At 32.2% G+C, this 27544-nt stretch overlaps 4 protein-coding genes across 11 annotated transcripts; 2 read left to right on the plus strand and 2 right to left on the minus strand.

Annotated features, from left to right (window-relative positions):
- Positions 1-1143: 1143 nt before the first annotated feature.
- Positions 1144-7153, minus strand: LOC124847609 (Leucine-rich repeat protein kinase family protein). 3 transcript variants are annotated; one of them, XM_088116553.1, is made up of 15 exons: positions 6640-6934; positions 5774-6311; positions 5088-5599; positions 4810-4906; positions 4429-4500; positions 4280-4348; positions 4084-4155; positions 3898-3966; positions 3571-3737; positions 3236-3489; positions 2793-2919; positions 2646-2711; positions 2365-2551; positions 2146-2278; positions 1144-1670 (listed from the first exon to the last, which is right to left on the minus strand). In XM_088116553.1, the coding sequence occupies exons 1-15, from the start codon at positions 6710-6712 to the stop codon at positions 1356-1358; spliced, it is 2751 nt and encodes a 916-aa protein (XP_087972679.1). In that variant the 5' UTR covers positions 6713-6934; the 3' UTR covers positions 1144-1355. The 3 variants fall into 3 exon arrangements, with proteins under 3 accessions (XP_087972679.1, XP_047181098.2, XP_087972681.1); XM_047325142.2 differs by having other exon boundaries at positions 4810-4939; positions 6640-6933; XM_088116555.1 differs by lacking the exon at positions 1144-1670 and having other exon boundaries at positions 2163-2278; positions 2385-2551; positions 4810-4939; positions 6640-7153.
- A 2489-nt stretch (positions 7154-9642) lies between these two features.
- Positions 9643-12224, plus strand: LOC124847612 (E3 ubiquitin-protein ligase AIRP2-like). 4 transcript variants are annotated; one of them, XM_088091872.1, is made up of 6 exons: positions 9643-9790; positions 10003-10070; positions 10654-10816; positions 10932-10998; positions 11109-11319; positions 11843-12224. In XM_088091872.1, exons 3-6 carry the CDS (start codon positions 10697-10699, stop codon positions 12051-12053), a joined length of 609 nt encoding a protein of 202 aa, XP_087947998.1. In that variant the 5' UTR covers positions 9643-9790; positions 10003-10070; positions 10654-10696; the 3' UTR covers positions 12054-12224. The 4 variants fall into 4 exon arrangements, with proteins under 4 accessions (XP_087947998.1, XP_047181103.1, XP_087947999.1 ...); XM_047325147.2 differs by lacking the exon at positions 9643-9790 and having other exon boundaries at positions 9803-10070; XM_088091873.1 differs by lacking the exon at positions 9643-9790 and having other exon boundaries at positions 9804-10070; positions 10630-10816.
- A 4325-nt stretch (positions 12225-16549) lies between these two features.
- LOC124847615 (two-component response regulator ARR11-like) lies at positions 16550-21057 on the plus strand. Of its 3 annotated transcripts, none has more exons than XM_088116167.1 (6): positions 16550-17301; positions 18574-18726; positions 18845-19231; positions 19431-19507; positions 19861-20335; positions 20492-21057. In XM_088116167.1, exons 1-6 carry the CDS (start codon positions 17175-17177, stop codon positions 20851-20853), a joined length of 1581 nt encoding a protein of 526 aa, XP_087972293.1. In that variant the 5' UTR covers positions 16550-17174; the 3' UTR covers positions 20854-21057. The 3 variants fall into 3 exon arrangements, with proteins under 3 accessions (XP_087972293.1, XP_087972291.1, XP_087972292.1); XM_088116165.1 differs by having other exon boundaries at positions 16554-17010; positions 17139-17301; positions 19861-21057; XM_088116166.1 differs by having other exon boundaries at positions 16554-17006; positions 17139-17301; positions 19861-21057.
- Positions 21058-21752: 695 nt separating this feature from the next.
- Positions 21753-25699, minus strand: LOC124847623 (TPX2 (targeting protein for Xklp2) protein family). Its single transcript, XM_047325163.2, has 8 exons — positions 25405-25699; positions 24303-24881; positions 23543-24196; positions 23371-23426; positions 23078-23180; positions 22921-22989; positions 22686-22784; positions 21753-22311 (listed from the first exon to the last, which is right to left on the minus strand). The coding sequence occupies exons 1-8, from the start codon at positions 25465-25467 to the stop codon at positions 22096-22098; spliced, it is 1839 nt and encodes a 612-aa protein (XP_047181119.2). The 5' UTR covers positions 25468-25699; the 3' UTR covers positions 21753-22095.
- Between the last annotated feature and the right edge of the window lie 1845 nt (positions 25700-27544).

Below are 27544 nucleotides of genomic sequence, written 5' to 3' on the forward strand. Positions count from 1 at the left end.
ATAACATCGGATAACGCACATTTGCATTGAGTATTCTCACACCAATACTTGATCCACACGAAAAAAAAATTAAGATATACAATAAAGATTATTAATTACTTTCAAACACATGTTAGAAATTAAAAATAAGATTTACAAAATTTAATAATTGTAAAATTGAAAATTTCTTTTATAAAAGCAACCGAAATTCAAATATTTAAAAAAGTGCATTAAATATTTCGGAAAATTGAAGCTTAATAAATCTTCAAATTATCCTTTTTTTTATGTTTATATGTTCTATTCTATCCCAATCTTTTTTGTATAACACGCATGGTTTGGCTGCTCACTGAATAGAAAACATTACGTTAGCAATGAATATTCTAAATAGCATTATATCACATTATTATTGTTATTATCATTATTTTATTTTAGATTCCAGGATTAGGTTTATCTGCTGTATATATAATCCATCAAAATAAAGTCAAATCCACGCATACTTTATTTTATTCTAATCAAGATTAGGATAATACGTTACAATATTGAAGCTTCTTCAAATGAACGCTCATTATTCGATATTATGTATACCTATGTTGTATAATATGCTCAATTAATTCGACAACGACGAATGAGACTTATTGGTAATGATTTTAATTTTCAAGTAATCAAATTATTCAAATATTCAAATCATGTAAAATTTCGGTCTAAAAATGGAGAAACGCAATACTGTCAACTTTTTGACTTTTGTTTATTTTAACTCAAAAAAACTGGACAAAACAAAATTGTGTTTGCCCTTTTTCGAATCAAGTTATGTAACTTATAATGTTAATAAAAACAAGTTAAGTAACGTTTTCAACAATTAAATTATGGATTTTCTGAAGTAAATTTCTTTTTTTTCTTCCTTATTTTAAAATTTTTGTTTGGCTATCTTTAAGGAAAGGGAAAACTTTAGATAAAGAAATTTGTTTAAATTTATGACTAAATTAAATCGTCGTCTTTAATATTATTAAAAGTTGTTTTGAGATAAAATTATTGTGGAGATAGAATATTAATAAAATATGAGTTTAACCTATTTAAGAAATTGACATTAATTTTAATCTAATTATTATTTTTTTACTTAATGTAAAAATTAATATCACTTATTTTTCGAATACATATATACCCAAATTAAATTCAAATAACTTGTTAATTCCAGCAAGTGGTCAAATAAAGATAAGAAAGAATTATACATTTTCTTTGGTTGGTTCTAAGATTTGAAGGTTATATCAATATTATTGGTATTAACATATATTAGTACTATGACAATGGACAAAAGGCAAAAGAAAACAGTGATAAACAATGTACAAAACTCAACATGATGTGAAGAAAAAATAGAGAAGTTATCTGGCTGAGGGGAGGCAGGAATCAGGGCTCTCAATTTCTAGAAAACTTGCAAGCAAAGTCTTACGAGAAGACTGTGGCTTTGAACCGCTCGAAGATGATAGCTTGAGTTGATTTTCTGTGCCTTTTTCAATGCTAGAAGCATCTTGTATGGCCAAAATGACCTCTTGCATTTTTGGCCTGTAGGCACCGTGTTGTTCTACACATTGCATAGCAATTTCAGCAACCCTCCAAATTGATTCAGTTTTGGCATTCCCCACAAGGGAAGGGTCCATAATGCTTATCACATCTCCTTTACGAATTAAGGATCTTACCTGCAAAACACGTAAATTTGCATGTGGGGCTGCCATCAAAGTATTCAAAGAGGTACTTTCTACAAAAATTAATGCCTAAAATGAACTTTTGTTCCATAATCTTATTCTTTGGTCTTAGTTTATTCTCTCAAGTCAGAACCTTTTCACTTTGATCCCTTGAAATAATTTCGTTGGACCAAGTTTTTCACTGTTATATATGAATTTACTGTACTAATTTGATTAACTTTATGACATGTGGTAAACTAAGAAAATACGACACACCCCACATCAGATAAGTGTTTGCTAATTCAGCTGAAAGAACAGTTTCTTCCAATAGAACTACAAACTTTTTAAAGTTAGGGATTGTATTTAACCAAAACTAGTTGATTCTTGATCACATTTAATTGTTGCACATGTTTATGTTTCAGCTTCTGGTGTGGCAAACTTTGTGGAAGCTATTTTTTGACTTTGGATTGTTGAGAAAAGGATAACATACCCAGTGAACGATGTTCATTTCAGGACCATAGTCTTCTGAGGATACAGGTTTTTTTCCTGATATCAGTTCCAACAAAACGACTCCAAAACTATACACGTCACTTTTTTCAGTCAATTGCTGATTTGCGTAGTACCTGTTGAGGGGTAAAAAACCTGAGCTCAGTGTTTTAAGTAGAAATGATGTTTTGTTGAACATAGACACGTGAGAACCATGGCTTACTCAGGATCCAGATAACCTACAGTTCCCCTTGCAACACTTGATATGTGTGTTAAATCTTCTTCAGCGAGTCTTGAAAGTCCAAAATCTGACACTTTTGCTCTCATATTGATGTCTAGGAGAATATTGCTTGTCTTCACATCACGGTGAATGATACTTGGATTGCATCCTGTGTGTAAGTATTCAAGACCTACAGAAATAGAAAATGGCTCTTTAACTGTTAACTTGGAAGTGAAAAGATAAAATTACTTGTGGAGCGACCAATAAGCTAGCCATTAATCAACCTCTAGCTGCATCTTCTGCAATTCGAAGGCGAGCTAACCAATCCAATTGCTTCTGGTTCGAACATTCTGTCAGAGCATTATAATTTATATCAGATCACAGTTTTTACAACTAGGTAAGTAAATGAGCATCAGGGTGTGGAATTAGACCGTGAATGTACTCCCTTAAAGTGCCATTGTGCATATACTCGTAAACCAGCATATGCTGATATTCTTCTTCACAATATCCAATCAGAGGAACCAAGTTTCTGTGATGAATTCTTGATAAGAGGGCTACCTGCATTTGTGACTCTACAATCAATGGGATGAAAATTAAGCTGTTCTCATTCTCGTCAGTTATTTTGGAAACTCATGTTCGAAAGTAAGTCTTCTGGAGTTAGACATGAGATGGAGTTGAGAAGGTTTTATAGTGCAATTTTTAAGTTGTTTGAGAATTGATATCGTTGTATCTTTAACATTAAGAATGCTGTGTTTATGAAATTCAAGGATCACGATCCTTTTGAATGAATGCAGCCAAAAATCTATAGAATGATACTGATTGACTGACTATACTGAACCAAGCCTCATTCAGAATTCAATTACGGAAATGCTACCTCATTTACAAATTGCTGGTTCCCATAGCTTGATGGATCGGTCATAGTCTTAACTGCCACCTCTTTTCCATCACTCATTTTCCCATAGTAGACAGATCCAAAGCTTCCTTTGCCAATTTTCTTTGAGAAATTATTAGTAGCTTCTTTCAACTCAGAGAGTGTAATATAGCAAGCAGTACCTTCATCCATTAAATTTCCACCTCGACCAAATGAGTATCCAGTTAAAGGTTTAGTACTGCTGCGCCCAGAAATACCTGTAAGGCACAAGATTGTTTTTATGGTAGAACTTCATATTTTTCAATTTACAAGTATCAAATTCGGCTTGGTGCGCTAACCCTTTTCATCTCGTTTCTGTCGAGAAGTTTTTCTCCGCAGATTAAGCAATAGAACCAAACTTGCTAAGAATAATATTAATAGAATCCCTAGTACTCCAATAGAAATTCCTAGCATCAACTGAAAATGCTTCTTGTTCCCTTTATGCAGTTCAGGATTATCATCAAAGCTTGCAGAAAAAATAAATATCGGTTACTTCAATCTCGATATTAAAGGCATAAAAAGGATCCTCGTCCTACCATATTTATTCAAATTCAATTGGGTGTCTAGCATCTTCACTTAAATTGACCTAAAACTAGAAAAGAAATGTTTTTGATGTGGGTACTCACTTGAAAATGATTTTGCCTGACAGTAAACCTGATGGTATTACCCCACTAAAAGAGTTATTCTGTATGAACCTGCCAGAGATGAGAATGATTATAATAAGTGTCTGAAGGGTAAAATTATGGTACTAGGAAAATGCTTCAAATTCCCAAAGTATAGATGATAAACATGGATGATCAAGTGCTGCATACAGTGCTTGTAAACTTGGTAAACTACCCAAGTAAGATGGTAAGGGACCTGCCAATCTGTTGTTCTCCAGATGCCTGCATGTCAGTAGTTGAGAAATTGAAAATAAGAAAAGGGAAACATAGAATGGTGTTTTCCTACATATTGATTCCACCACAACCTTTTCATAGAAGATTTTATAAGTGAAACTAAAGAACTTACACAATCTTTAGATTGACAAGATTGCTCATGTCAGGAAGTTGTCCTGTAAGCAAGTTCCCGTCTAACCACCTAAGAAAACAAAATGAATTACAAAAGAAACAATATCTAAAAGAAAAAAATTCTATTCTGAAGGTGATCGATTTACTTACAGTTCTGTCAATGATTCCATGTTGTTGAGATCCCTCGGGATTTCACCCTTCAGATTCCTTCGTGACAGATTTCTAATACAACTTATAACAATTAGTAAATATTTGTACTACTTGAAATTCTAGTAAATATTCCCCATGGCAAAATGACATGCAAACTATTGAAACATTTCATGATAATTTTCAATCATGCTTCTGCTTATTTGGTTCTGCATGTATAATTATCACATATCTGCCATTCTATTATACCAACTTTAACAATTCAACACTGTTGTCTGCATAAATTCTGCTGTCAGAGATGACTTCATTCACAGAATGACAATTCACCAGATTAGAAGCTACCATAAAAAAAAAAACATCAACAAAAAGGTATGGAGGTGTTACATCTTTGTAATTCTTGGAGGTGTAGTTGTACTACAATTTATCCAGTCCCAGGGAGTTGGAACACAGGGATCACCTTCATTCATCAGGGCACTTCCAGCTGATAAGAAGCGAAACGCATTAACAAAATTTGCTGTAAAATAAGAATATGGTTAGCAACCTGTTCAGTCAATGCAGCAATGCAATCTTTTTTTTATCAAACTCTAATTATTTTATGTAACATCTTGGACGTGCAAGAAAAGATAATTTTTACAGATTATAAAATGATATTAAGAACTTACAGTCTTGTCTGTCAGTTTTCGAAGCAATTTGCACGTATTTGCTTATTTCCATTGCATTTAGAAGAGGTCCTTGAGTAGAATCCCTGGTCTTAACAAAGGAGAACGAAAGCACAAACTCAAGACTCACGTTCATATAACTTGGTTCATAAAGAGTGTAGGTCCCATTGGCATTCTCAGCTATGTTCACCACTGCATTACTGTAGTCAGCTATGTAAGGTTGCTCCAATTTGAATTTTCTAGTCTCATTCTTAGCCAGATCTTCAATCTCTGCAAAATATGCATAAGCTCTAGCATTTCCAGGGAAATCTTCCAGGTTTAGTCTATAGCTAAGGACTCCTTTTGTGCCAACAACTGCAGTCTGCATCACTTTAACAGGTGGGTATTCTCTTGTCTCTATTTCTATTTTCTTTGTTGTATTAATTCTTTCAGTGCCCGGGGCCACCCCAACCAGATAGTTTTGTCTTTTAATAAGATCAGACTCCCAAATTCTATCATATGGGTCATCTGGATACCTGATACATATTTGTTAATAAACAAATCAAGCTAATGGCACCAAATATATTCACCTTTTTTCCAGACAAAGTAAACAGTGATGCAAATTTTGTGTATACAGTTGAAACTCCCCATATTTGAGCAAAAAACTTTTGGAAGAAAAGGGAAAAAAATAGTATAAGGGGGTACCAGACCTGACTACATCCTCACTTGGAGCACCAAAGTTAATTCTTGCAGCCACTTTCAAGAAGAAATTGCTCTCAAAATCTGTGGCATACATAGAAAGATTCAAGGGCCTTAGTTCAAGGGTAGATATGAAGGGAGAGCCGGTGGTAGCACAGCACACGCAAACATCAATGGAGTTTGAGGGTGCCCTGAAGATCATTTCCTTAACATAAGTTCTTGTGGCATCATATATTGACACAGTAGCCCATTTTGTTGCATCCAAATAGAGCTGAAACTGAGGGTATGTGTCACCATCATCCAAGATACCATACTGAAACGTTGCTCGCACTAGATACCTTCTTCTCTGCTCAGAACCAAGTGTATAACAGTATTTTCTGCTGTCAATTGGAAACTCTCTGCGTCTCTGATACTGAACCTTGTTTTCTCTAGGATTTTGTACCAACGCTGATTTCCCATGTTTCATCATCCCAGAATCTGATATCCATGAAAGCCCCGTTCCTTTATCAGTGTAGTTACTCGTCCCTCCACAGTCAATACTCATAAACTCTGCACCCCAAATCAATTATCTCACAAATTTAGAGCCCAACAAAATTCTTCTAATTTTTGGTGTTGATCTTAATGCAAACATTTAAAGCGCATATTCCAAAGATAGAACTTCAGTTCTGACTAGAAAACAGAACTAAAAGTTAAGGGATTATTGCATCAAAATATTGTTCCTCTTTTCAAAATGACATGATATTTTGCAGAATAAACACGCTCTATTCAGGAATTTCGTGTTCATGAAAATGAGTTATAGTTTTTGTAATTCATGGTTGCTTGAAGTGAAATAGAATTCAGAAATAACTCCTTGACTTGCCTGCTAAAAACAACATACCTTGAAGTTGGCAAAGCACATGTGATCTCAGCACAAGAAGAAGAGTAATCACAAAAAGAGACCATAAACACATTGTATTCAGGAAGAGAAGCTAATAATTTGCATCAAGAAAATTGGGTGATGGACAAAATGAACTGTTTGTTGCTTGAACTCAGCATCACAACCAGCTTTCTCCCACTTAACTTTATCTTTTTTTTTTTATTATTGATTGTTCATTCACGTTTGTTGTATCTTTATCTGATATAGGAATCTTCTTTTTCTTTAAGAAAATGACTTCATGTTCCCCTTATCTTTTTCTCTTTCCCTAGAAGAAATGTGAAAATTAATATCTGAGCCCACTGATTTGTTTTCACTGGAGGAAGAAGCAACACACCAAACAGGACTAATTGTATAGAAGAAAAAAATGTCTTGTGTTGTGGCTATAAGACAATGAACAGAAACAATGAGGGGTTGCTAAACAGGTTGCATCAACAATTCTGCATGCACCACCACACTACGGTAAGATCAACCTCTTTTCTTTGTTATTAAGTATCAGAAATTTTTTGAACTGAAATTGAAACTTCTCTAATGATATATTGACACAAGTTGATAACAATGTAAATTCTTTCTAATGTAAAAGCTGTGTTGGACACAGCCTTAACCGTGCCAAAAGCCAAAAGGTGGAAAATTGTGCAGGATTAGAATGAAGGGTGATTAATTTATTGATTTGTGTTCCTTAATTTGAAGCTTAAAATAATATATGTTACAGACAATTAAATTGAGTGGTCCAAGATGCACACAATTATTATTCTGTTGTGTCCTTGAAATGCAAATGTGCTTGTTCATGTTTTCCCCTGTGAAAGTAGTATCAAATTCTGCATAGGCTCAGACCACATTATGGAAAAATAAAGTCAACAATTGAAACAGATGCTTATGCTATTTGTGTAAGTGGACAAATTACAATCACTTTCTTTCAATCTTTGCTGGGATGAATAAAATCAGAATAATGATCCTTTCGTAAAGTTTATTATACCAACTCACTTTTCTCTTGTTCCATGTGAACTCATCTAAAACATTTAAAAAATATTTTAATGATTTTTAGTAATGGTATGATATATTTTTACGTTAATATGAAACACAAGAGTAAAATAATCATAAAAAATAATTTTTTTATATTTTTTTAAAAAAATAAAAAATAATATAAATGAATATAAAAAATTTATGAATATCAAAATAGATATATTTTTTTCTTCTTCCTCAAACTATCACTGCTGTTAACAATAGACAAGTACAGAACACTATTATATTTATATACTTTTTCCACGTAGAATTTGTAACACAGAAAGAGAAATGAAAAAAAGAAAAAGAAAAGATAAAATAGTTTGAGTAAAATATTCATCACCATATTTAGTTTCTAGACAACCAAGATTATTAATCTATTTATCTTTAGGATAAAGTTAATGTCCATAGATTAACAAAAAAAAATATAAATTTTCGTTTAACTTGTACTTTTTTTTCATTTTGTATTTATACGACGAACAGTAATATCAACATGAATCCCAAAACAAAATAAATCTTTTCATACATCTCATTTATCTTCTTTCCTCTTTTATGTTAAATAATGAGATGTGTATGTATAGGTAAACTTCTTCATAAGGAAAGACCAAAATAAGAAACTTAGAATAAAAAACGAAATTCTCAAAAAAGTTAAAATTAGTTTTTGAATTAATTAATTTGTAGAGACTCTTGTGATTTTTCACTTGTTTCCTTAATTTGTGTAAGCGAATTTTAAAATATGAATTTTATTTAACTTTATTTTACTTTAATTTCTTGGATATGTATGAGAATGTTTATCCAAATATAAAAAAGACGGTGAATTATCAAACGGAAAATATATATATATATATATATTTTTAATTCTAGGAATTAGACCATAAAATGGGCTGGATCTCTAAATTGGTTAACGATTTCTTTTGTTTGTTTACTTCCTGTACCCTCCTAATTACTAACTGCACCAGTTCACCCAATGCCGTGTTATGTACATCTTCTGGAACAACTTTTTTAGAATTTCTGAAATATATGATTTTCAGAACAAAATTTCAAGAATAAGATTTAGAATGAACTTTATGGAACAAATTTTTGGGAATACATGAGATGCCATCTGGAAAAAAATTTTGAAAATATATGAGACATATTTCTAGTTCAATCATTGATAACTTTTGTTATATTCAAAATTTTTAATCACTTTACACATTTCTTTATTTCTTTTATTTTTGGACCAGAGCTAATATTTTTGATCTATCAATCATGCTAATTTAAAATAATTAGGTTAATAAAATTAAATTAAAATCATATCTTTCTTCTAATTTTTCAATAAAATTTCAGCGTTGTGTTTGTAAACATGACTAGTGTTTGTAAACACGACTTCACTCTATTTCTAAAAACAATATAAAATTTATTTCTAAACAGAAATTTATACAATAATTAAAAGAAAAATAAGTGTACTTCAAAATATCATTTTTAACATAAAAGTTAAAAATTATATTATTATATAATATATTATATAATAAACTAAGTTCGATTTTTAAGTATGTCCTGTTATAAGAATACAAGACATGTTTCATCAATTCTAAAAACATTCGCTTTCAAACATATTCAGCTGATGTTTTAGGTGAAATAGATTTTGTTTATCTGCTTTATCCCTACACATCAACCATGCCGTCTCGTGACCTCTCCACTTGCAAATTCTGAACTGTATAAACTCTGAAAATGATTTGAAGAACATGCAAAAGGGTCTGTATGGTGCCGTGTGGCTTTAGGTTTTGGTCCCTTTCATTAAAAGAAAATGAAGTCACAGGTTGCAATAGCAAACTTGTTCATCACCTAAAAATGGTGGCAGCAGCGCCATTAATGCTCTCTGTAGCAGAAAAATGAGAAATGAACACAGGTAAACAAAAGTAGGCAAAACATTTAATAAAGGGTTCTTAGGAACAATGGCACAAGCTCTAGGATTATAGACTTCAATTTTGTAAGACTTTGTCTAAATGCAAATGTCAATGGTAAAAGCATTGAACAGTGTTGTGCAGTTGAGGAAGCAATTAATGAAGAAGGAAAGAAAAGTCTGTGACTGAAGCCATCCTTTTCTTTCCTTACAGTTTGCAAAGTTTGAAAAGTAAGCAACCTACTCTCTCACCTTCCTTTTAAGAGACATCCCTTCTTCTTCATTCTATTTCCATGCTTCAAATATTATTATTCTCTTTGAATTTGATTAAGAAAACCAAACTGGTCTGATTTCTAAAAGGCTAAAACCCTTTCTTTCTCTTCAAATTTTCTTCCTTTTTGCTACATTTTTCTTGGGGAGACTTATAAATGTGGCAAAATCAGGCCAATCATTCTTCTTACAGTGATTCTGTCAAGGCTCTTGAAGATGATATACAACATGCTAATTCCTTGTAAGCTAATTCTTCTATTTAATTTTATAGCCAAGTGTATTATTCCATTCCCATTTGCCTTCTTCTTTCCGTTTTCATTTTATGGATGACAAAGGGCTGCAATATCACTGAAATATGTTTGGTATGATTAGAAATTCAAGTGTGATGGAAAACTCTCACTTTGAGTAAAGATGGTAAGAAAAAAAATACCGAGTTTTAGGTTAAAAGTAGTGTTAAAATCTTATATAGGTGAAGATATGTCTCATTTAGTGTTATGAATACATGCAGAATCCTCTCAAAGAACTCATTCGTGTGTTACATGCAACTGGGAAATGCATGTTTGTCCTTTGTCATACCAATATGTTAGGAAGATTCTTTACTGCTATCCAGTCACAAATAATCATATTTAGAAAGTTTATTGATATTTACAATAATTAAGATTTTTTCATTGTCATGTAATTACAAATGCAGTGGTTTATCTATGTCTACAGTAATTATCATGCAAGTCGTTTCATCAATGCAAAAATTGCATAGGAAAAAACTCTGATATATTGTGTTTGACTAGCTATGTTTATGACAGATGAGAACTTTAAAATTAGTGCAGGGCATTGTCACTTCCTGGAGATTGTGATGGGAACTTTTTTCAGATGAAATTATCTTACAGCCCCTTTGCACCTCTTTTCTTGCACTTGATTCAATGGTTGGATCTTAGTTGCACAGATACTTTACCTGTGTATTTGGGATTACTCCATATACTAATTTTCAATGTAAGTCACCATTGTTCAATTTTCTAAATTTTCACTCTTTCGTATACTTTCCCCACCCTTTTGTGGTGGAAATAAATGCAAATGAATTAGCTATGTTTCTTTTGTCTTAGTCCAGGTATACGCTGATGGAATACCATCTATTTCCTCAAGTGAAAGGAAAGCAACTATAAAGGAATTTTATGGTATGTTTTAATGTTATGTTACATATTACATGTGTGTATCTGGTTTTGTTGGTGCCTTTTTTCTCTTGAACTGTGAATCAACTTTGAGGATGATGGCATGCTTTTTGCAGCTGTTATATACCCTTCATTAAGGTTGCTTCAAGGCGAGTTTAACAATGATCCAAGACACAGTTATGCAGAAGTGAAGAGAAAGAGGCTTGAAAAGGTTCTCAGTAAAGATTTAGAGGGAGATGAAGAATGTGGCATATGCATGGAAAACAACATGAAGATGGTTCTGCCTAATTGTGGACATTCCTTCTGCATAAGTTGCTTCCATGATTGGTAATGTCAGATGCCACAACAGAGTTAAATTCCTTTGCCTATTCTGATAACTTCTTTTTTTCATAAATGAGAAAATACAATAGAAATAAATCAGTTTTTTTACTAAACTAAGATAACTATTATGGAAAAAATTTCTCCAGATAAACCCTTAATGTCATGATATGCCAAGATAACATCATTTTATTAATCTTTCACTGAGAAAAAAGCTAAATGAATTGAATTTGGTTATTCATTTATGAAAGAACTTACAGAAACCATGATCTTTCTAAAAGGAACGATTTATAACTACTTCATAAATCATTGGTCGATATAAGACCAGTTTAAAGTATATAACTGGATATAAACCTCACTTTCAGCTCGTTTTTTGGTATTGAGTTAGACTTAAATTCATTCTTAACATGGTATTAGAACGGGATTAGAGTCTCTCCTAGTGATATTTATTGTATGTTGGGAATGGTACGATAAGATATAAAAGTATGTGTTATGTCTTGTAAATGCAAAATGTAACAGATGAAAAATTCAGGTACATGAGATCAGAGTCATGTCCCTTTTGCCGTGGAAGCATGAGAAGGATCAGTCCTGCAGATTTATGGATGGTCATTGGCAACAGTGATGTGGTTGACAGCTTCACCATTGCAAAAGACAATTTGAGACGTTTGTACCTTTTCATTAAAACTCTGCCTCCAATCTTAGCAGAACCACATCTACTATACACATTCAATTACATGCTATGACTTCAACAAAAAAAGTGTTTTAATTATAACTTTTATGCAGTTGAAATAGTTGAATCAGACAAATATGCTTTTCCTGTGTTGTGAACACCTCAATCTCATGCTTATAATATTGAAAGAGTACAGAGCATAAACTATGAAAGGCATCAATCATAGATATTTTGATTTCTTTTACCTGTGAGAGCCTAAAGTTGTGGTTGAATGGCTTGGAAATGGACACGTTCTGGCTTTTAATACACTAATAATCAACGGCTAAATCATGGTGCACCGAGTCATCATAAACAGTACCTATTTTCACAATATGAGATAAAGTAAACATATATATGAGACATGATATGATGACATGCTGTGTTCTTCTTTCTTTCCAAATATCTAATGCCTCTTTCAGAAACATAATCATGCTAAAAGATCAGCACAACATCAATGCACACAACAGATAAATGGTGCCAAATTAAGCATTTTTGCTTAAACTTAATTAATCTCAATCACTATATAAAACTATAATCTCTTTGATTTTTTTCGTACTATTTTTCTTATCAAAATCTCATTTTATGTTAAATCTTATAAGAATTGATATCATTTTAAAGTATTTTTATAAGTTATATGTTTGTATGTTAAAAAACATATTAAGCCTAACTTAATTTCACAAAACATTATATACATTAAATTGGTCTTATCTCTATAAGACTTAGTTATACTCACACTTGAATTTTTTAAATACAAAATTATTTTACTTTTATAACTATTATTCTTTTATTTTTCCATTTAATTGTCCAATGATTACACTATCTAAATAACTCATATTCCCTAATAATACATTTACAAATTATTTACCATTTATGATTATATCTATAATTTTTATCAATTTTTTTTTAAAAAAGGTGCAAAGTGCCTCTATTACTTTACAAGTTTCTTGCATTATTTATTTTCATTTGGTAATAGATTTTTTAGAGTATAAAATATATATTCTAAAGAATTGATTCGAAAATGGATGGGAAGTAACATACATAGATGAATAAACATCATCCTATTAAAAAAACCTTGATAGAGTGTTAGATTTTTTGCACTTTTGTTCTGTGTTTAACTGGCCCAGTTGCTTTTATTAAAGAGAATAAAGGTTTATTAACGGAGCCCAAGTGGGTGTATTACTGCTACTACAACGATGATTTCCGAATAACAAAATTGCTTCAGCAAGCCCAATTTACACAACCAAAGGGTGTGATTCTGGCAAGTGGCCCAATCATTAGGCATAAGCATATTCTCCACACACAACTCTCTCATTGCATTTAAACAACTAAAAATATAAAATATTCTCTAATTAAAATAGGTGCTTAATTATCATTACAAAAATATTTAAAAATTGAAATTGAAGAATATCTATCTATCTATCTATATATATATATATATATATATATATATATATATATATATATATATATATATATATATATATATATATATATATAGATAAATAAATAAATAAATATATATAGGTAGATAGATAAATATATATATATATATATATAGAGAGAGAGAGAGAGAGAGATAGATATATATATTATTTATGTTGGATTCGAGTGAAAGTGAAAAAAAAGAAGAAGAAAAAATAAAAAGAATGAAAAAAGTTTCATTGAGATTAAAAGAAGAGAGGGAAAAAGTGAATATATTCCACCCTATTTGTTTGCATGAGTGAACAAAGACAATACAAAAATAAAGTACACGAGAGTGTTTTTATACTAATTAGAAGTTAACATTTACTTGATTATTTTTCGTAATATTAAATTATTTAGTATTTAAAACTTTCCAAATAACTAAAACAAAAATAAAAGAAAAGGAAAAATCACCTTCCCCATTTTATATTAATTTAAGAAATAAGTCTTTTTTTATGAATCCCATGAAACTATTTTTCATTGTTTATTTATTTATTTCTCAAACCAACACTAAAAATTATTATTTCTTGTTTATCTTCTTGTGGGTAAAGTGAATAGATGTGGATTTTTTTTGGTTGTAGCCTTGTAGGTAATTGAATTCCACATGTACTATGAAGGTATAAAGGAAAGGTTAAAGTTAGAGGTAGAATATAAAACTCTATGCCTTTAGAGTTGGATTTTTTTGTCTATACATCTTCACTTAAATTGTTGGTAGAATGCATTAAACTAGTTAGTTTTATTTATTTATTTATTTATTTATTGAAGTGTTCTAAACTCGGTTTAAAAAATAAATTTAATTTAAGAAATGTTTCATGATAAAGAAAATAATTTTTCTAAAATAATACTCGAATTACTTTTATAAATTCAGATGGAAAAGGAAGATTAACACAGACAAAAGTTTGCAACTTTAATGTGCACTTAATGAGTGTGAAATTAAAATTTGGTACAATAACCCCTTTTGGTTACTTTTTGAAAGGGTTATTATTTATTAAGGAAGCGTGGAAGACACGCGCCAATGGTACGAAGACAGAACCTTTGTTTTTATTTAAATTTTTTTGACCTGACGCTGATGTTTTGTCCCTCCGCCTTTGTGCTTTGTCTTTGTTCAATTCAGTTACTTTTTTTTGGCTCCATTCATATTTTATTATTCACACGTTGGAAACCAACATCACCCTGAGGTGGGTTATAACTTGCATATATAATTTTCTTTTTTTTTTTTCAAAAAAACTACTCTATTTTTTATATTTTCGTTTTGTTTTCTTACAAATTATTTCTATTATCTATGCATCTTTTCATCTATCTATATTTGTTTGATCATAAATCAATAATTTATTAATTATATCATGTGTCATTAATATAATATAATGTTTTGACTGTTTTTTTAATTATTTAATTAATAATTTGGTCTTCATGTTTTGATTTAAAATTTATTTTGATTTTATATTCTTGGATCAATTAATTTTTTTTTATTAAATTATGTTACCAGCTTGACACATCCCAAACAAAAATATATTTAAAAGATATTACATGTCAAAATTTAAAATATTATTAAAAAAAATTAAATTGAAAATCACACAAATTGTTTATATATACGTATTTTAAATAACATTATTACCAAGGATTAAATTAACTCTTTTTAAAATATATTGGACTCGATTAAATTAATTTAATGAAAGTAGTTATTTTTAAGAAAAACTAAAACTAAGTTAACAAGATAAAAGATAGCTATTAAACCTATTTTCTATTATTTTAATTTTTGTATCACTTTGGAACTTGTGGATAGCATAAATACATTTGGGTAGTAGTGCACTCAAAGTTAATTAATATTAATATGAATGTTAATGTTAATTATTAGTAGAATTAGAATTGATGATTGATTGGAATTTGGAGATGGGAACTAAAATGAAATTGGGAATGCATAAGAATTGCTCTTTCCTCCAACAACTTTCCCATCATGTCTGTGAAATGCATTCCACGTGCCTTTCCACCAAAACTATGTCACTCATCACAAGAATTTTCACAATGTCCATCTTCCTTTCTTTTTCCATTTCCAGATCCCATCTTCAGTGAATTCTTAGCTGGTTTTCATTTTTCGTTTTTATATGTTATTTCAGTTTGTTATCTCTGTTTAATATGAAATAAATTTTCTTAACAAAATAACATTATTATGCGTGAAGAAAAAGAAGAAACATAAATTAAGAATGACGGGTGTACCATATAATCGTCTTATCAACGCATTCTTTTAATCACATAGCAGTTAACTCTTATAAAATAACAAAGATTTTTTCTAATTCTTTTACCATTTACACTTCTTCAATTGATCGGTCACATCGACCAATCGACAATTATACGTTAGAATCATGTTTAATAAGGTAAAATATATTTATAATTTTTTGGACCGTAAATGAATCAACCTTACATAAAAATTCGTTTTAAAATTTATACATACATAAATAAAGTAAAGAGGTAGATGATTGTATTTGTTACGAAATTAAAACTATGTTGTGATAACCGATCAGATTTTTTGACTGATTTAAGCATCAGAATATCTTTGACAAGTATACCGTTCTTTGGAACAGGAAAAAAAAAGACTAACGACTTTAAAAGATGGATAATGATATTTTGATAACATTTTTTTGACAACATTTTAACATCATCTACGTATCATTCTGTGATTGGTCCAAAATTATTCTACAATCAATGATAATAATCATAAAGACTAACATAGACCAATCACAGAATGACACGTAAATGATGTTAAAATATTGTCAAAAAATGTTGTTAAAGTATCATTATTCTTAAAAGATTAGTGATTAAAGTGTGAATGAGTAGTTTTTTACTATACTATCTAAAACAACCCGGAATTTTTTTTGAGAGATTAATCTTGATCACTGCTGCTATACACATATCAGTTGAGAAAGAAGTAAGTGACACTCCAAGCCAAAGACAAAACAACGTTTGAAAGAAAGTTGAGTTAAAACAAACAACAGTAATAATGAGAAGAGTTAATAGGTTCGAGAAACGCAGGTGGTGCAGATGCAGGTGCAGGGACAACAGAACAAAACAGAGAAGAGAGGTTGGAGAAGTATAGTATAAAGTATAAAGCAGAAACACTGTTTGTTTTCCCTAGGTTATGTTCTATCAGTGGTATAATAGTACACACCTTTTTGCATTTTCACAATCACAGCCCTCACACACTAACTTTCCCTAGGATGCCCCCAACACAACAATCCTCCCACCACAACCCAACCCAGTTCACTTTTTCAGTGTCACAAACATTTTTTCAATTTTCAATATCTAAATTTCTCAAAGCCACCCAACGTGTCCCTTATCTTTCGGCATTAATCTTAAAAAACTGCTTCCACTGTTCCTAGTTCCTTCCCACAATAATAATAATACTTACTGTGCATTGTTTAACAAGTAGCACTGAAGTTGCAGCTAGCTAGGTAGGACCAACCAACCAAACCCAAAGGGATATATACTAACGTACGCCACAGGGACCGTTAGCTGTGCGGCGCCAATATTCGTTGGTGCTCTCTCTCTCTTTCTCTCTTTTCCTCTGTCTTTCTTTCTTTCTTTCTTTCCTTTGATATTTTTTTAACTCTTCTTAACTTGTTATAACCCAACAACACAAACCCAACCTTTTTTGAACTCACAGCACACCCACTGATCCTACTCTTTGTCTCTCTCAAAAATGGATAATGGGTGTTTCTCTTCCCCTCGACGTGATTTCCCTGCTGGTCTGCGAGTTCTCGTTGTGGATGATGATCCTACGTGGCTCAAGATCCTTGAGAAGATGCTCAAGAAGTGCAATTATGAAGGTTGGTTTTGTTTAGTCATGAGTGGTTCCTTTTTCTTTTTTGCACACTGCCACTTTTGTTATGTGCCAAGTTACCACTATTAGTTAATTTCATGTACTTAAGATCTATAAAATTGATGTAAAGTTTCCAGGTTTTGATTTATTTCTTTTTAAGCTTTAGCCTGTGGTGGGTTATGTCACGTTGTCATGGATCAGTTCGTAAGGAATGTGCTCGCTTTTTTATGGCCAAAAAAAAAATGAAACAGAATTTCTTCTGTTAAGCATGTAAACTGATGATGGCACTCAAATAGATAGTGTTGATTACTCATGATTTTGCATTCATTTTTTAAAATTTGGGTTGATTTTGGATTTTACTTGGTGAACTGATCTTTCAACTCTTTAAAGGATGGTCCTTTTCATTTTCCAAGAAGCAAAAACTTGAACTGCAGAAAAGTTAAGATTTTGAAGTTACTATTAGAGGGGGCATGTTGTAGATTACCTCGGATTCTATCTACTGTGTTACCGTGTCTGTTAATATTAAGACATTTAGAGAGGGGCATAAAGAAGTTCTCTTGTCGAATTTGATTCTTCCTAATCTAAATTTACTGTCTTCTGGCATTGTTTATTTATGGTATCTTAGGAGCTATGATATGCCATATTGGTAATCCGACAGTGTCTCATCCATTGATAACATGCACTAAAGTCAAAATATTAATGAGAAGATGGTTGGTGCACGAGCAGTACATCATGTTGGATTAGTTTTTTTAAAACTATATCTGGTAACTGAATTAAATCTGAATAAATTAAACTGTACATGTTCTGTGAGGTTTTTATACGTGAGATCTTAGTTTATCGCTAAAACTCTCTTGGATTGAGCATTTGTCCTTGGTAGGTTTTAAAAAATTGTTTTTCATAAATGGTAGGTAGAGAGTTTAGTGCTTATGAAGTAACATGAGGCAAATAAAAACACCAAGTAAAGCAAAACCCGAATTAGTGAGACTATGATTGCAACAAGAACAGATAATATATGAAGAGACATCTCTTAATGATAGTGTGAATGTCATAGGTAGTAGTAAGAGCTTATGTCTAATAGGTAATCTGAGAAATATTTGTATAACAAGAGACTTTGAAAGCTTTTTTGTTGTGTTACCATCTATACTGCCTACCAATCCCCTATCTGTGTTTCTCTTTCTTTTTCTTTTGCCTTTCTGTTCATATCAGTGAGATTTTATAGAAGTAACAAATTTTGAAAAGCAAACACATTATTCTGATTCTCTTCTTTCATTTGATTCAGTGACTACATGTTGTTTAGCAAGGCATGCTCTAAACTTGCTTCGTGAAAGGAAGGATGGATATGATATAGTGATTAGCGATGTAAACATGCCTGACATGGATGGTTTTAAACTTCTTGAGCATGTTGGGCTTGAGATGGATCTTCCTGTGATTAGTCAGTTCTCTATCAATAATATATTCAAGTTTTTCGTTATATGATATCATTGTAATCCTTTGATCACATTGATTGAAACTCCACGCTCTGACAAGTCACACTTTGCAATGCTGTTCAGTGATGTCTGTGGATGGGGAAACAAGCAGGGTCATGAAAGGTGTTCAACATGGAGCATGTGATTATCTCCTTAAGCCTATAAGGATGAAAGAACTGCGAAATATATGGCAGCATGTCTTTAGAAAAAGGATACACGAGGCAAAAGAGTTTGAAAGCTTTGAGAGTTTTGAGAGCATTCACTTGATGAGAAATGGATCAGAGCTATCAGATGAGGGGAACTTGTTTGCTGTAGAAGATGTGACCTCAACAAAGAAAAGAAAAGATGCAGATAACAAACACGATGACAAAGAATGTATGGATCCATCATCTGCCAAGAAAGCTAGAGTAGTCTGGTCTGTAGATCTTCATCAGAAGTTTGTTAAAGCTGTGAATCAGATTGGATTTGATAGTAAGTTTCTTCTCGAGGTTCTGTATAAAAGTGTTGCTTGTAATTGTCACTGTGGCTTCTATAAATCTTGCTGATATGCATAACCTAGCATATCCTTGATGAATTGAAGTGTGACTGCCAATTATAATCTTTTGTGCATGTAGTCATCTTATATCTTCCATAAAAAAATAATTTATAACAAATAATTTCTGTTTGGCAGAAGTTGGGCCCAAGAAAATATTGGATCTGATGAATGTTCCATGGCTGACTAGAGAGAATGTTGCCAGCCACTTGCAGGTGATGCTGTAATTTCACTCCTTCAATGTTACCCCTAGATTATTGAGAAAGAAACATGTATAGAGTCTTTCATTCAGATGAAAAATTTATTATGCATGATTACATTCATGTATTCTTTTTGGTAGACCTAGAATCATAACAAAACTTCACTTTGATACAATAGAGTGTAAGTAATTACCTCCAAACATAGGTCCTGTGCAAATGTTTCTTAGAAACATTACAACTTGGATGCAGATTATCTCGTAAATTCAATAGGACAAAACAAATAGTATAGAAAAAGTGTATGTTTGTGTAATGTTCCATGAGTTTGAAGTTTGAAACTCGGGTTCCTGATAAGAAATTTTCTTGTGCAGAAATACCGGCTTTATTTGATTAGGATTCAGAAAGAAAACGATCGGAGATCTTCCTCGAGTGGTATGAAGCATTCAGATTTTCCTTCAAAAGATCTGGGAAGTTTTGGATTTCAAAACCCAGTAAACAAGCAACAAAATGATGTTTCAACTGACAGCTACAATTATTCGGATGGATCATTACATCTTCCTACCGTGGAAAATAAAAATCATGAAGGCGATAAGGGCAGTGTTTCACAGTTCACCATAGCAAAAAAAGGAAGGCCCTTGACTGGTAACGTCACCGACTCAAATATGAGAGAGAGTTCAAGGGTTGGCCTCAATCAACCTTTTGCCCAGTCAGAAGGAAACCATGCAGTGTTTGATTGCTCCTTGCCAACACAGTACTCATGGACTGAAGTTCCACACATGCAACTCAAAGAAGAACACAAGTCACTTGTTCATTTAGAAGATAGCTTCAATCAGATGCCATTACACGGTAAGCAGCATCACATCCAAGTTGATCAATCACAGTCAGTTGCTTCAATTAGTTCAGCTCCCTCTATAACGGAGGAAGAGGTTCCTGCTTGTATAGAAGCAAAACCTTTGTTTTCAGATTTCAAGAATGATCAATCCAGTTCTGTGAATTCAATAGGGAATGCAGTTGACACCTTTCCAATTCAACCAGGAAGTCTTGTTATGAATGCTCAATCTTTAGAACCCATTTCAACTACAAATTCAGGATTGAAAGCACATGGATATAATAACCTCAGTTGCATTTCTGATGTGGAAATTTACCAAAGAAACCTTCTTTTGGGAGGTGAGGCAGCTTCTGCACCTTTGGATGAGGATTTGCATTTCCAGTGGCTGCAGGGTGAATGTTATAACATGAACTTCGGTCTGCAGAATATAGGAATGTCAGAATATTATGATCCAGGGCTTATTGCAGAAGCTCCAAGTCACTTATATGATTCAGCCGATTACTCAGTTATGGATCAAGGTCTATTCATAGCATGAGCTGCTTTGCCTTTCCTGCATCTTCAACAAAAATCAAAATTCAATCATGAAAGGACAATCTAATGTTTCTTGTAGCTAACTACACCTTTGTTGAAGAATTTCAACCTCAACGGTTGGGGTATTCTTTTTCCGATCATAGAGGATTTGGATATATTGCAGTATGTATAAAAACGAGTGCTGACAAGTATCGAGGTTACTTAATAAGCTTGCTTCCATCTTATTTTATCCTTGCTTAAGGTAAAAATAGATAAATGTCAACCCGCATTATTTGACAAATGTCTCTGAAAACATTATTATTGAATGAATGAATGAATTTGGGTTTTACTAAAAAAAAATGGACTCAAACTATTTAGTAAGTCTTGATTAAAATTTAACAATAACGTAGTTGAAAGAATGTTCATAGAAGATGTCACCATGTTTCTTTTTTTTTAAAATGCTTTGACATATTTTTACATTTATTTAATATATTATAATTTACTTTTTTATTACAAAAATCATGTCAAAAAGAATGTAGGCGACTCAACCAACCATAAGAGTAGTTAAACTGCATATTATAGTGTAAAATGTAAATAAAAGATTACCTCACATGGAAAGTTTCGTCTCTTGTGAACTTTCACCTTTCTAATGATGTACTCTTTTCTATTTTAATCATATGACAGGGCTGGCTGAAAATTCGGAGCCGCGCGCATCGATCACGGGAACAACTTTAAAGCGATTGGTTTATAAGAATGGTTTTAGAACCAAGCAATGTTGGACAAAGAAGCTTAAAGTGAATTTTGAACAGTACAAGGGTACTATATGTTCTAAGCCATTGTTTTGGAAAAATTGAACAAATATTTCTTATTAGGTGGAAGAAGTACTACCTTTTGTGTACAGGATTCAAATTCCTCAAACGCAAATTTACGGAAAAAACATGTCCATGTCCTCAATCACAGTTATATGAAACTAAAGGTAATACATGTGCTATTATTTACCTTGATGTGTATATCGCCTAAACCTAATTACACAAACTTGGTTATCTCCAATGTCAAAATTTAATGTGGACTACAAAAGAAAAAAAAAACTACAAAATTTTCCAACGAAATGTGAAAACACATCGGGACATGATCTCTCCTAATTACAAGTAAACTACAATCACTGATTAATGATATGAACATCAGGCTGAAAGAATACAAGTGGTTTGTTTCAGTTCTTTGACAAATTTTTCTTCAAATCACAGGCTCCGTCAGTACTTTTTTCTTGCTAATGTTGAATGTTTGGTGAAGCATTTTCTCTTGTGGTACAAGATAGTGAATTTACTGGTCTTGTAGTTCGGTTAATCTTTTCAGTATTACGTTTGGAATTATTTGTGCTGATAGGCGGCTTCGATGAATTTCCTAAGCTTTTGTCCTGGACTGTGCTAGAACTAGAACTTGCTTTCCTCACAAGTTTTGGTGACCGGGACAGTGTAGGTGAGGTCTGAAAAGAATAAGTAAATAAAATTATTATATATTACAAGTTACAAGTTGAACGCATCACCCAGAATAAAAAAAATACAAGTACGATATTATAAATCACAAGTTGAAAGCATCTCCAGGTAGGGAAGAATGAACCGACAGATATTGATGGTTGACAGATTTTGTGGGATGGTCATAAAGAATTGGCAAGATGAACAGAACTGATTGACAAGCAACATCCTCTAGAATATAAATCAAAAAGCCACAAACAAGGACTTATGGCTAAGCCACTAAAAAAAGCATCCAGATGGATCGACAAAAGGGCATTTATGGCTGCTGTCATCTAGCATTTAGACAATGTTTATTTTCAACATCAGAAGTAATAAGCAAATATACCTTTCTAATATGAGTACTTGGTGAATGCGATCCACCAACCTTGTCCTCATTTAGTTTGGAGTTCTGCCCTAGCTTCTTGTGACCAAGTACTGTTTTACCCTGCATCCAAATTAAAGATGTTGAATAACCTTTTTACTAAGTAATAAAGAGCAGTTGAAAACGAATTACGAAACCACGTCTTGACTCTTAATATCATGTGCAAAGATAGAACCATTATTATTATAAAATTATTCACCTTGAGAGTCCTTTGCAACTTCATTTTCTCTTCTTCCTTGGATTTAGTTTCATCAATCCTCTGCAAGAACTGAAATAAGAAAATGTGAAAGCCAATAAGACCTATAGCTCTTCCATAAATTTCGCAATTAATGTGAGAGACGAGGAAAATAACTTGCCTCTCTGCGTTTAACTGCTCTTTCTTCACTTCTGAATTTAAAAGGCAAAGATATAGTAGCTGATTGAAGATTGCTTTTGTTGGTGCTTGAAGATTTCAGGTAGCTGTTCGCACATTTATGGAACAAAAACAAAGAAAGCCGCGTTAATGAGACCACATATTTTATGCATGTTTGAACTTTTGATTTTGAATTTCAAATAGTGAAAGAGTGCTTCTTAGAAAAGTTGAGCTCCTCACAAGGAACATATTTGAACATTCATAACCTAAAAAAAAAAGGCATAGAAGACAAAATACCTTCCACTCTGAGAAAGGAGATTGGCAGAACCTTGATCTTGCAAACCACGAGATGCCTAAAGAAGGGGAAAAAATCTTTAGCAACCAGAGTACCATTTCAAATTTTGTGTATTTACGCAGAAAAACCACTGATGCCAATGTAGGTACAAGCAAAAGGTGGATAAGTTAATACCTCAGTCGATGCCCGCAATGCCACTGGGTTATGTTTGGGCAAATTAGAACGAACTTTTTTAATTATGTTCTGGCCAAACACTGAAGCTGTTTTACTTGTTTCAGCAGCACCAGAAGGCAGATTGATTGACATGTGGAGTGACCCTGAGGTTGGTCTCTTTGCCACTGAATTTCCGATAGATTTCATAACTTTCGAAACAAAGTTTGTTCCATTTCTGGGTTTAGTAGCTGCAGTATCTGTGTTGCTTGACATAACAGCACCCGATGGGAGATTGATTGACATTTTAAGTAATGGTGTACCTACTCGTTTCTTCTCAACCATGCCTCCAACAGACTTCTTATTGATCGAAAAAGTGTTTAAACCATTTCTGGACTGTGTAGCTGCAGCAGTTCTTTTGCGTGTTTCACCAGTACGAGATGGAAGATTGATTGACGAGTGGACTGACTGCGCAGTTAGTTTATTCTTCTCAACTAAGTCTCCAACAGATTTCTTGCCTTTCGGACCACTGTTTATTCCACTTCTGGATGACACAGAAGCAGCAGCAGCCTTCTTTTCTTCAAGAGGAAAACATTTGGAAGACACAGTTTTGGTAGATAATTCTGGAGAAGAATTTGCTTGTCTTTTTTTGGTAGATACATTGGGACCAGCCGTGCCCTGCAGCATCAGTATGATAAATGTGCACAGACATCACAGTTAGAAAATTACTCATAAGAAACAAAAAGGAATCAAATCTAAACAAAGAAGGAAAGCATAAATTTACATGATCAAGCATCTTCTCTTCCACAGGGCCAGTATTTGTATTGTCTTCAACATGATCAAAATGGTTCGAATTATCGATGGATGTGAAACTTCCCAAATTAATATTTGTATTAACAAGAGCATGTGCCACGTCCACTACTCCTTCTACGTTGGAAATATCTAGATCACTTTGTCCGGCATCACATTCTCTCTGGTCCCCGTCAGCACATTCAACAACTTGGTAATTGAAAGTTTCTTCATCCGGCTGTTCATTGGCGGCAACAACGTTTTGCACATTTGAACTCGTTTCAGAGGATGAATCAGCATAGTTTCTTTGCTGAGCTTCCAACTCAAAAGTTCCATTAGCCTGATGAATTGCATTTGCTTCTTGGACCAATGCAGCTGCTCTCTCAGCAGCCTTTCTCTTGTAATGAGCCTCAAAGTAGGCTTTCTTCGCTGCCACAGAACCCGGCTTAGAATATCTCTCAGCTTCTTCAACATAGCGATTGTGAGTGAATGTTGACCATTTCTCCCAATCCAAGTTTTCTGTCATAAACCTCCCAAAAGAGATAGATTCTCCAAGCGCACGGACAGGGTTACCCTAAAATCAAAAAGCAAAACAATAAACACCAATATACATTTCACAAGTCACCAAACTCAACACACCACAGGAAACTGCAAAATTGTTGTAATATCGATACAAATTATATCCAGAACAGAACAACAGCATTGGTGAATTTATTACCATTGACATCGAAACCCATGGGTGGTTCCTTTCCTCGACAAAAACAACGTGAGACTGAATGATAGAAATTTTTAAAACTTCAGCAAAGGAAGCCATAAACTGATAATTGGAATGAAATTTTTTTTGAGAATGCGACAAGTTCCGGAGTTCAGTGTATTGTGCAATTATACAAACGCTTCAACAACACAGTTAAATTGCACCAGAAAACGCAATGCTAAAATCCAAAATCGAAACGAAAAAGCAGTTACAGACACTCCAACCTCTCAACAACGAAAACCAAAACCAAACATACCACACCACCATTTATCAACAACAACAGCCACACCAAAAAAACAAAACAGAAACATACGAAAGCTTATTTTGCGAAACAAAAACTCACCTCGTAACGAGTGTCGGCGGGACTGGAGAAGGATCGAACGAGACATGCCGATGGTTCACCCATAACGAAAAACAAAGCACTCACTCAACCAAAAAAAAAAACTACGCCTCTTCTCTTCCTTTTTCTATTTCTATAACTACATTCAGAGAGTGAAAAATCCAAAGCGTGTTGCTTCACAAATTAACGTGAATCAGCGATTAAACGGTCGAATAAATATAATTTCTGAATTGCATGTGGTGAGAAAAAAATGGAACCTCCTTTTTCTTCCAGTAACGTTGAGGTTTAGACACGTTGATTCTTGTGGACTCTTCTGCCCTAATATATCATTGTTAAAGCTTATGAGCCTTTCTTGAGTGGGTCCCACTTCTAATTTGCCCCACAATTTTGCATTGCATTATTTTTGTGCTAATAATCTTTCCCCTAACGTCTAGTTTTCTTAATTTTTGTTTTATTCTTCAGTTTTGCCCGTTAGATTTTCTTTTTCCTCTTTCATTAACATTCCATTTTTTCTCTCAATATTATTATTATTATTGCTGAATTGAATAATTAATAATTAAGTGTGTGTTTATGATCAATCCATCAGTTATTTCTCTATCAGTTTTTCACACATTGAAAAACAAAGTATAATTTCTTTTTCAACTGAGTTATAATAGATATCTAATTAATTTTTTATGTTATACGTTTCTTTATATATATATATATATATTTTTTTTTTAAATTATAAATTCTTAGATATGTTAGGTGACTTTTTTTCCTGAAAACAACAAACAAGTAAACTGTATTGCTGGTGGAAAGATATTTAGGATCCTAAAAAATAATTCATAATAGCTTGGAGCGGGGATGTTTGTTTTTGCTAAATTGGTAAAGTTGTTATTATACTTTCAATTTGGAGCAAGAGAATATAGAAGAAGTGGACACAAATCTAACCTATTTGTATAATTATTTTAAAGATTTTTTTTCTTGCTTAAAATCGAGTATTCAATATTGACCTTTGAAACATTTTTGTAATTTGGATTGATTGGTTTCTCTTTTCTCGTAAACCATGTCTACCTCTAATTAGTTTTGAATAATTGAGTCTAATATCAATTATTTATGTATATTTATATAATTAATTATCTTTAATCTATGTTTGAGTTATATTTGATATAATTTAATTATCTTAAGATGTATCTTTTGCACACTTGTGTCATTTCTTTTATGTTTCTTATATTTTGTTTATTTTTTTTTATAAAAATCACTTTATTAGTACAAGAAGATAAACAGTAGATGTTGATATATATTTGATAGAAGAGATTGATATTGTAAAATAGTTTTTATTTGAAGTTTAGGAATTATTTGATATAAAATTTTTGAGAAATTCTAAATTATCCTAATTGTTATATATATATATATATATATATATATATATATATATATATATATATATTATAATTATTTATTTATTTTAGATAATCATATTAATATTAGAACTCTTAAAACGGGTAACTCGACTCGACCAATCACGGGTTGGTCACTTAGTGAACTAACTCAATCCGATTCACTTATTAGCGAGCTGAAAAAATTCGGATCCGGTTCAGGTTGACTCACTTAATTATAAGGTTTTTTTAAAATAAAAAATTATAATTTTTTTAATTCAAATATAAATAAATTTCACTCTAAAATAGTGTTAAACTCCAAACACAATTAAAAAAACAAATATAATACAATTGGAGCCTAATCCAAAAGCAAACACTAGGAATAAATAAGTTTTTAATAGGGTGTTGCTCCCTCCACCGCCACCACTTCTCCCTCCACCGCCCAAACCTTCTGCAAAAAAAAGTTAATTACAAAAATAACCTTTTTTACTTTTAACCCTGTTTATTTACTTTAAACTTAAACCCTGTCTTTCTATCCATTTTTACTTTTTACTAAGCCCCACCTCCCAACTCTCCTCTCTCTTTTCAGATTCTCACCCCCAACTCGACTACATCCATTTGTTTTAATTACAAAAATATTAATATAATAAAATTATATATTTCATATAATTAAACTAATAAATAATTTTTTATATAATTATAAAATTGTTAAAGAATACAAAAACCATGTATAAAAAATATATATTATACAAAAACATTAAAACAAAAAACTAATTATATATAAC

Source organism: Vigna umbellata, chromosome 5 (genome assembly GCF_029865625.1).
Source record: "Vigna umbellata cultivar VRB3 chromosome 5, Vumbellata_1.0, whole genome shotgun sequence".
In the NCBI taxonomy this organism is placed as follows: domain Eukaryota; kingdom Viridiplantae; phylum Streptophyta; class Magnoliopsida; order Fabales; family Fabaceae; genus Vigna; species Vigna umbellata.

Coding starts and splice junctions, on each gene's coding strand:
- LOC124847609 (XM_047325142.2), bottom strand. CDS start 6,712: ATGTGTTTATGGTCTCTTTTTGTGATTACTCTTCTTCTTGTGCTGAGA. Junction 4,501..4,809: donor CCTCCAAGAATTACAAAGAT/GTAACACCTCCA, acceptor AAGTTGTATTAG/AAATCTGTCACGAAGGAATC. Junction 2,920..3,235: donor ACCAGCAATTTGTAAATGAG/GTAGCATTTCCG, acceptor TCACAAATGCAG/GTAGCCCTCTTATCAAGAAT.
- LOC124847612 (XM_047325147.2), top strand. CDS start 9,988: ATGTGGCAAAATCAGGCCAATCATTCTTCTTACAGTGATTCTGTCAAG. Junction 10,071..10,653: donor ATACAACATGCTAATTCCTT/GTAAGCTAATTC, acceptor AAATTAGTGCAG/GGCATTGTCACTTCCTGGAG. Junction 11,320..11,842: donor ATAAGTTGCTTCCATGATTG/GTAATGTCAGAT, acceptor TGAAAAATTCAG/GTACATGAGATCAGAGTCAT.
- LOC124847615 (XM_088116165.1), top strand. CDS start 17,175: ATGGATAATGGGTGTTTCTCTTCCCCTCGACGTGATTTCCCTGCTGGT. Junction 18,727..18,844: donor GATGGATCTTCCTGTGATTA/GTCAGTTCTCTA, acceptor AATGCTGTTCAG/TGATGTCTGTGGATGGGGAA. Junction 19,508..19,860: donor ATGTTGCCAGCCACTTGCAG/GTGATGCTGTAA, acceptor TTTCTTGTGCAG/AAATACCGGCTTTATTTGAT.
- LOC124847623 (XM_047325163.2), bottom strand. CDS start 25,467: ATGGGTGAACCATCGGCATGTCTCGTTCGATCCTTCTCCAGTCCCGCC. Junction 24,197..24,302: donor AAGAGAAGATGCTTGATCAT/GTAAATTTATGC, acceptor CTGATGCTGCAG/GGCACGGCTGGTCCCAATGT. Junction 22,990..23,077: donor GAGCAGTTAAACGCAGAGAG/GCAAGTTATTTT, acceptor TTCTTATTTCAG/TTCTTGCAGAGGATTGATGA.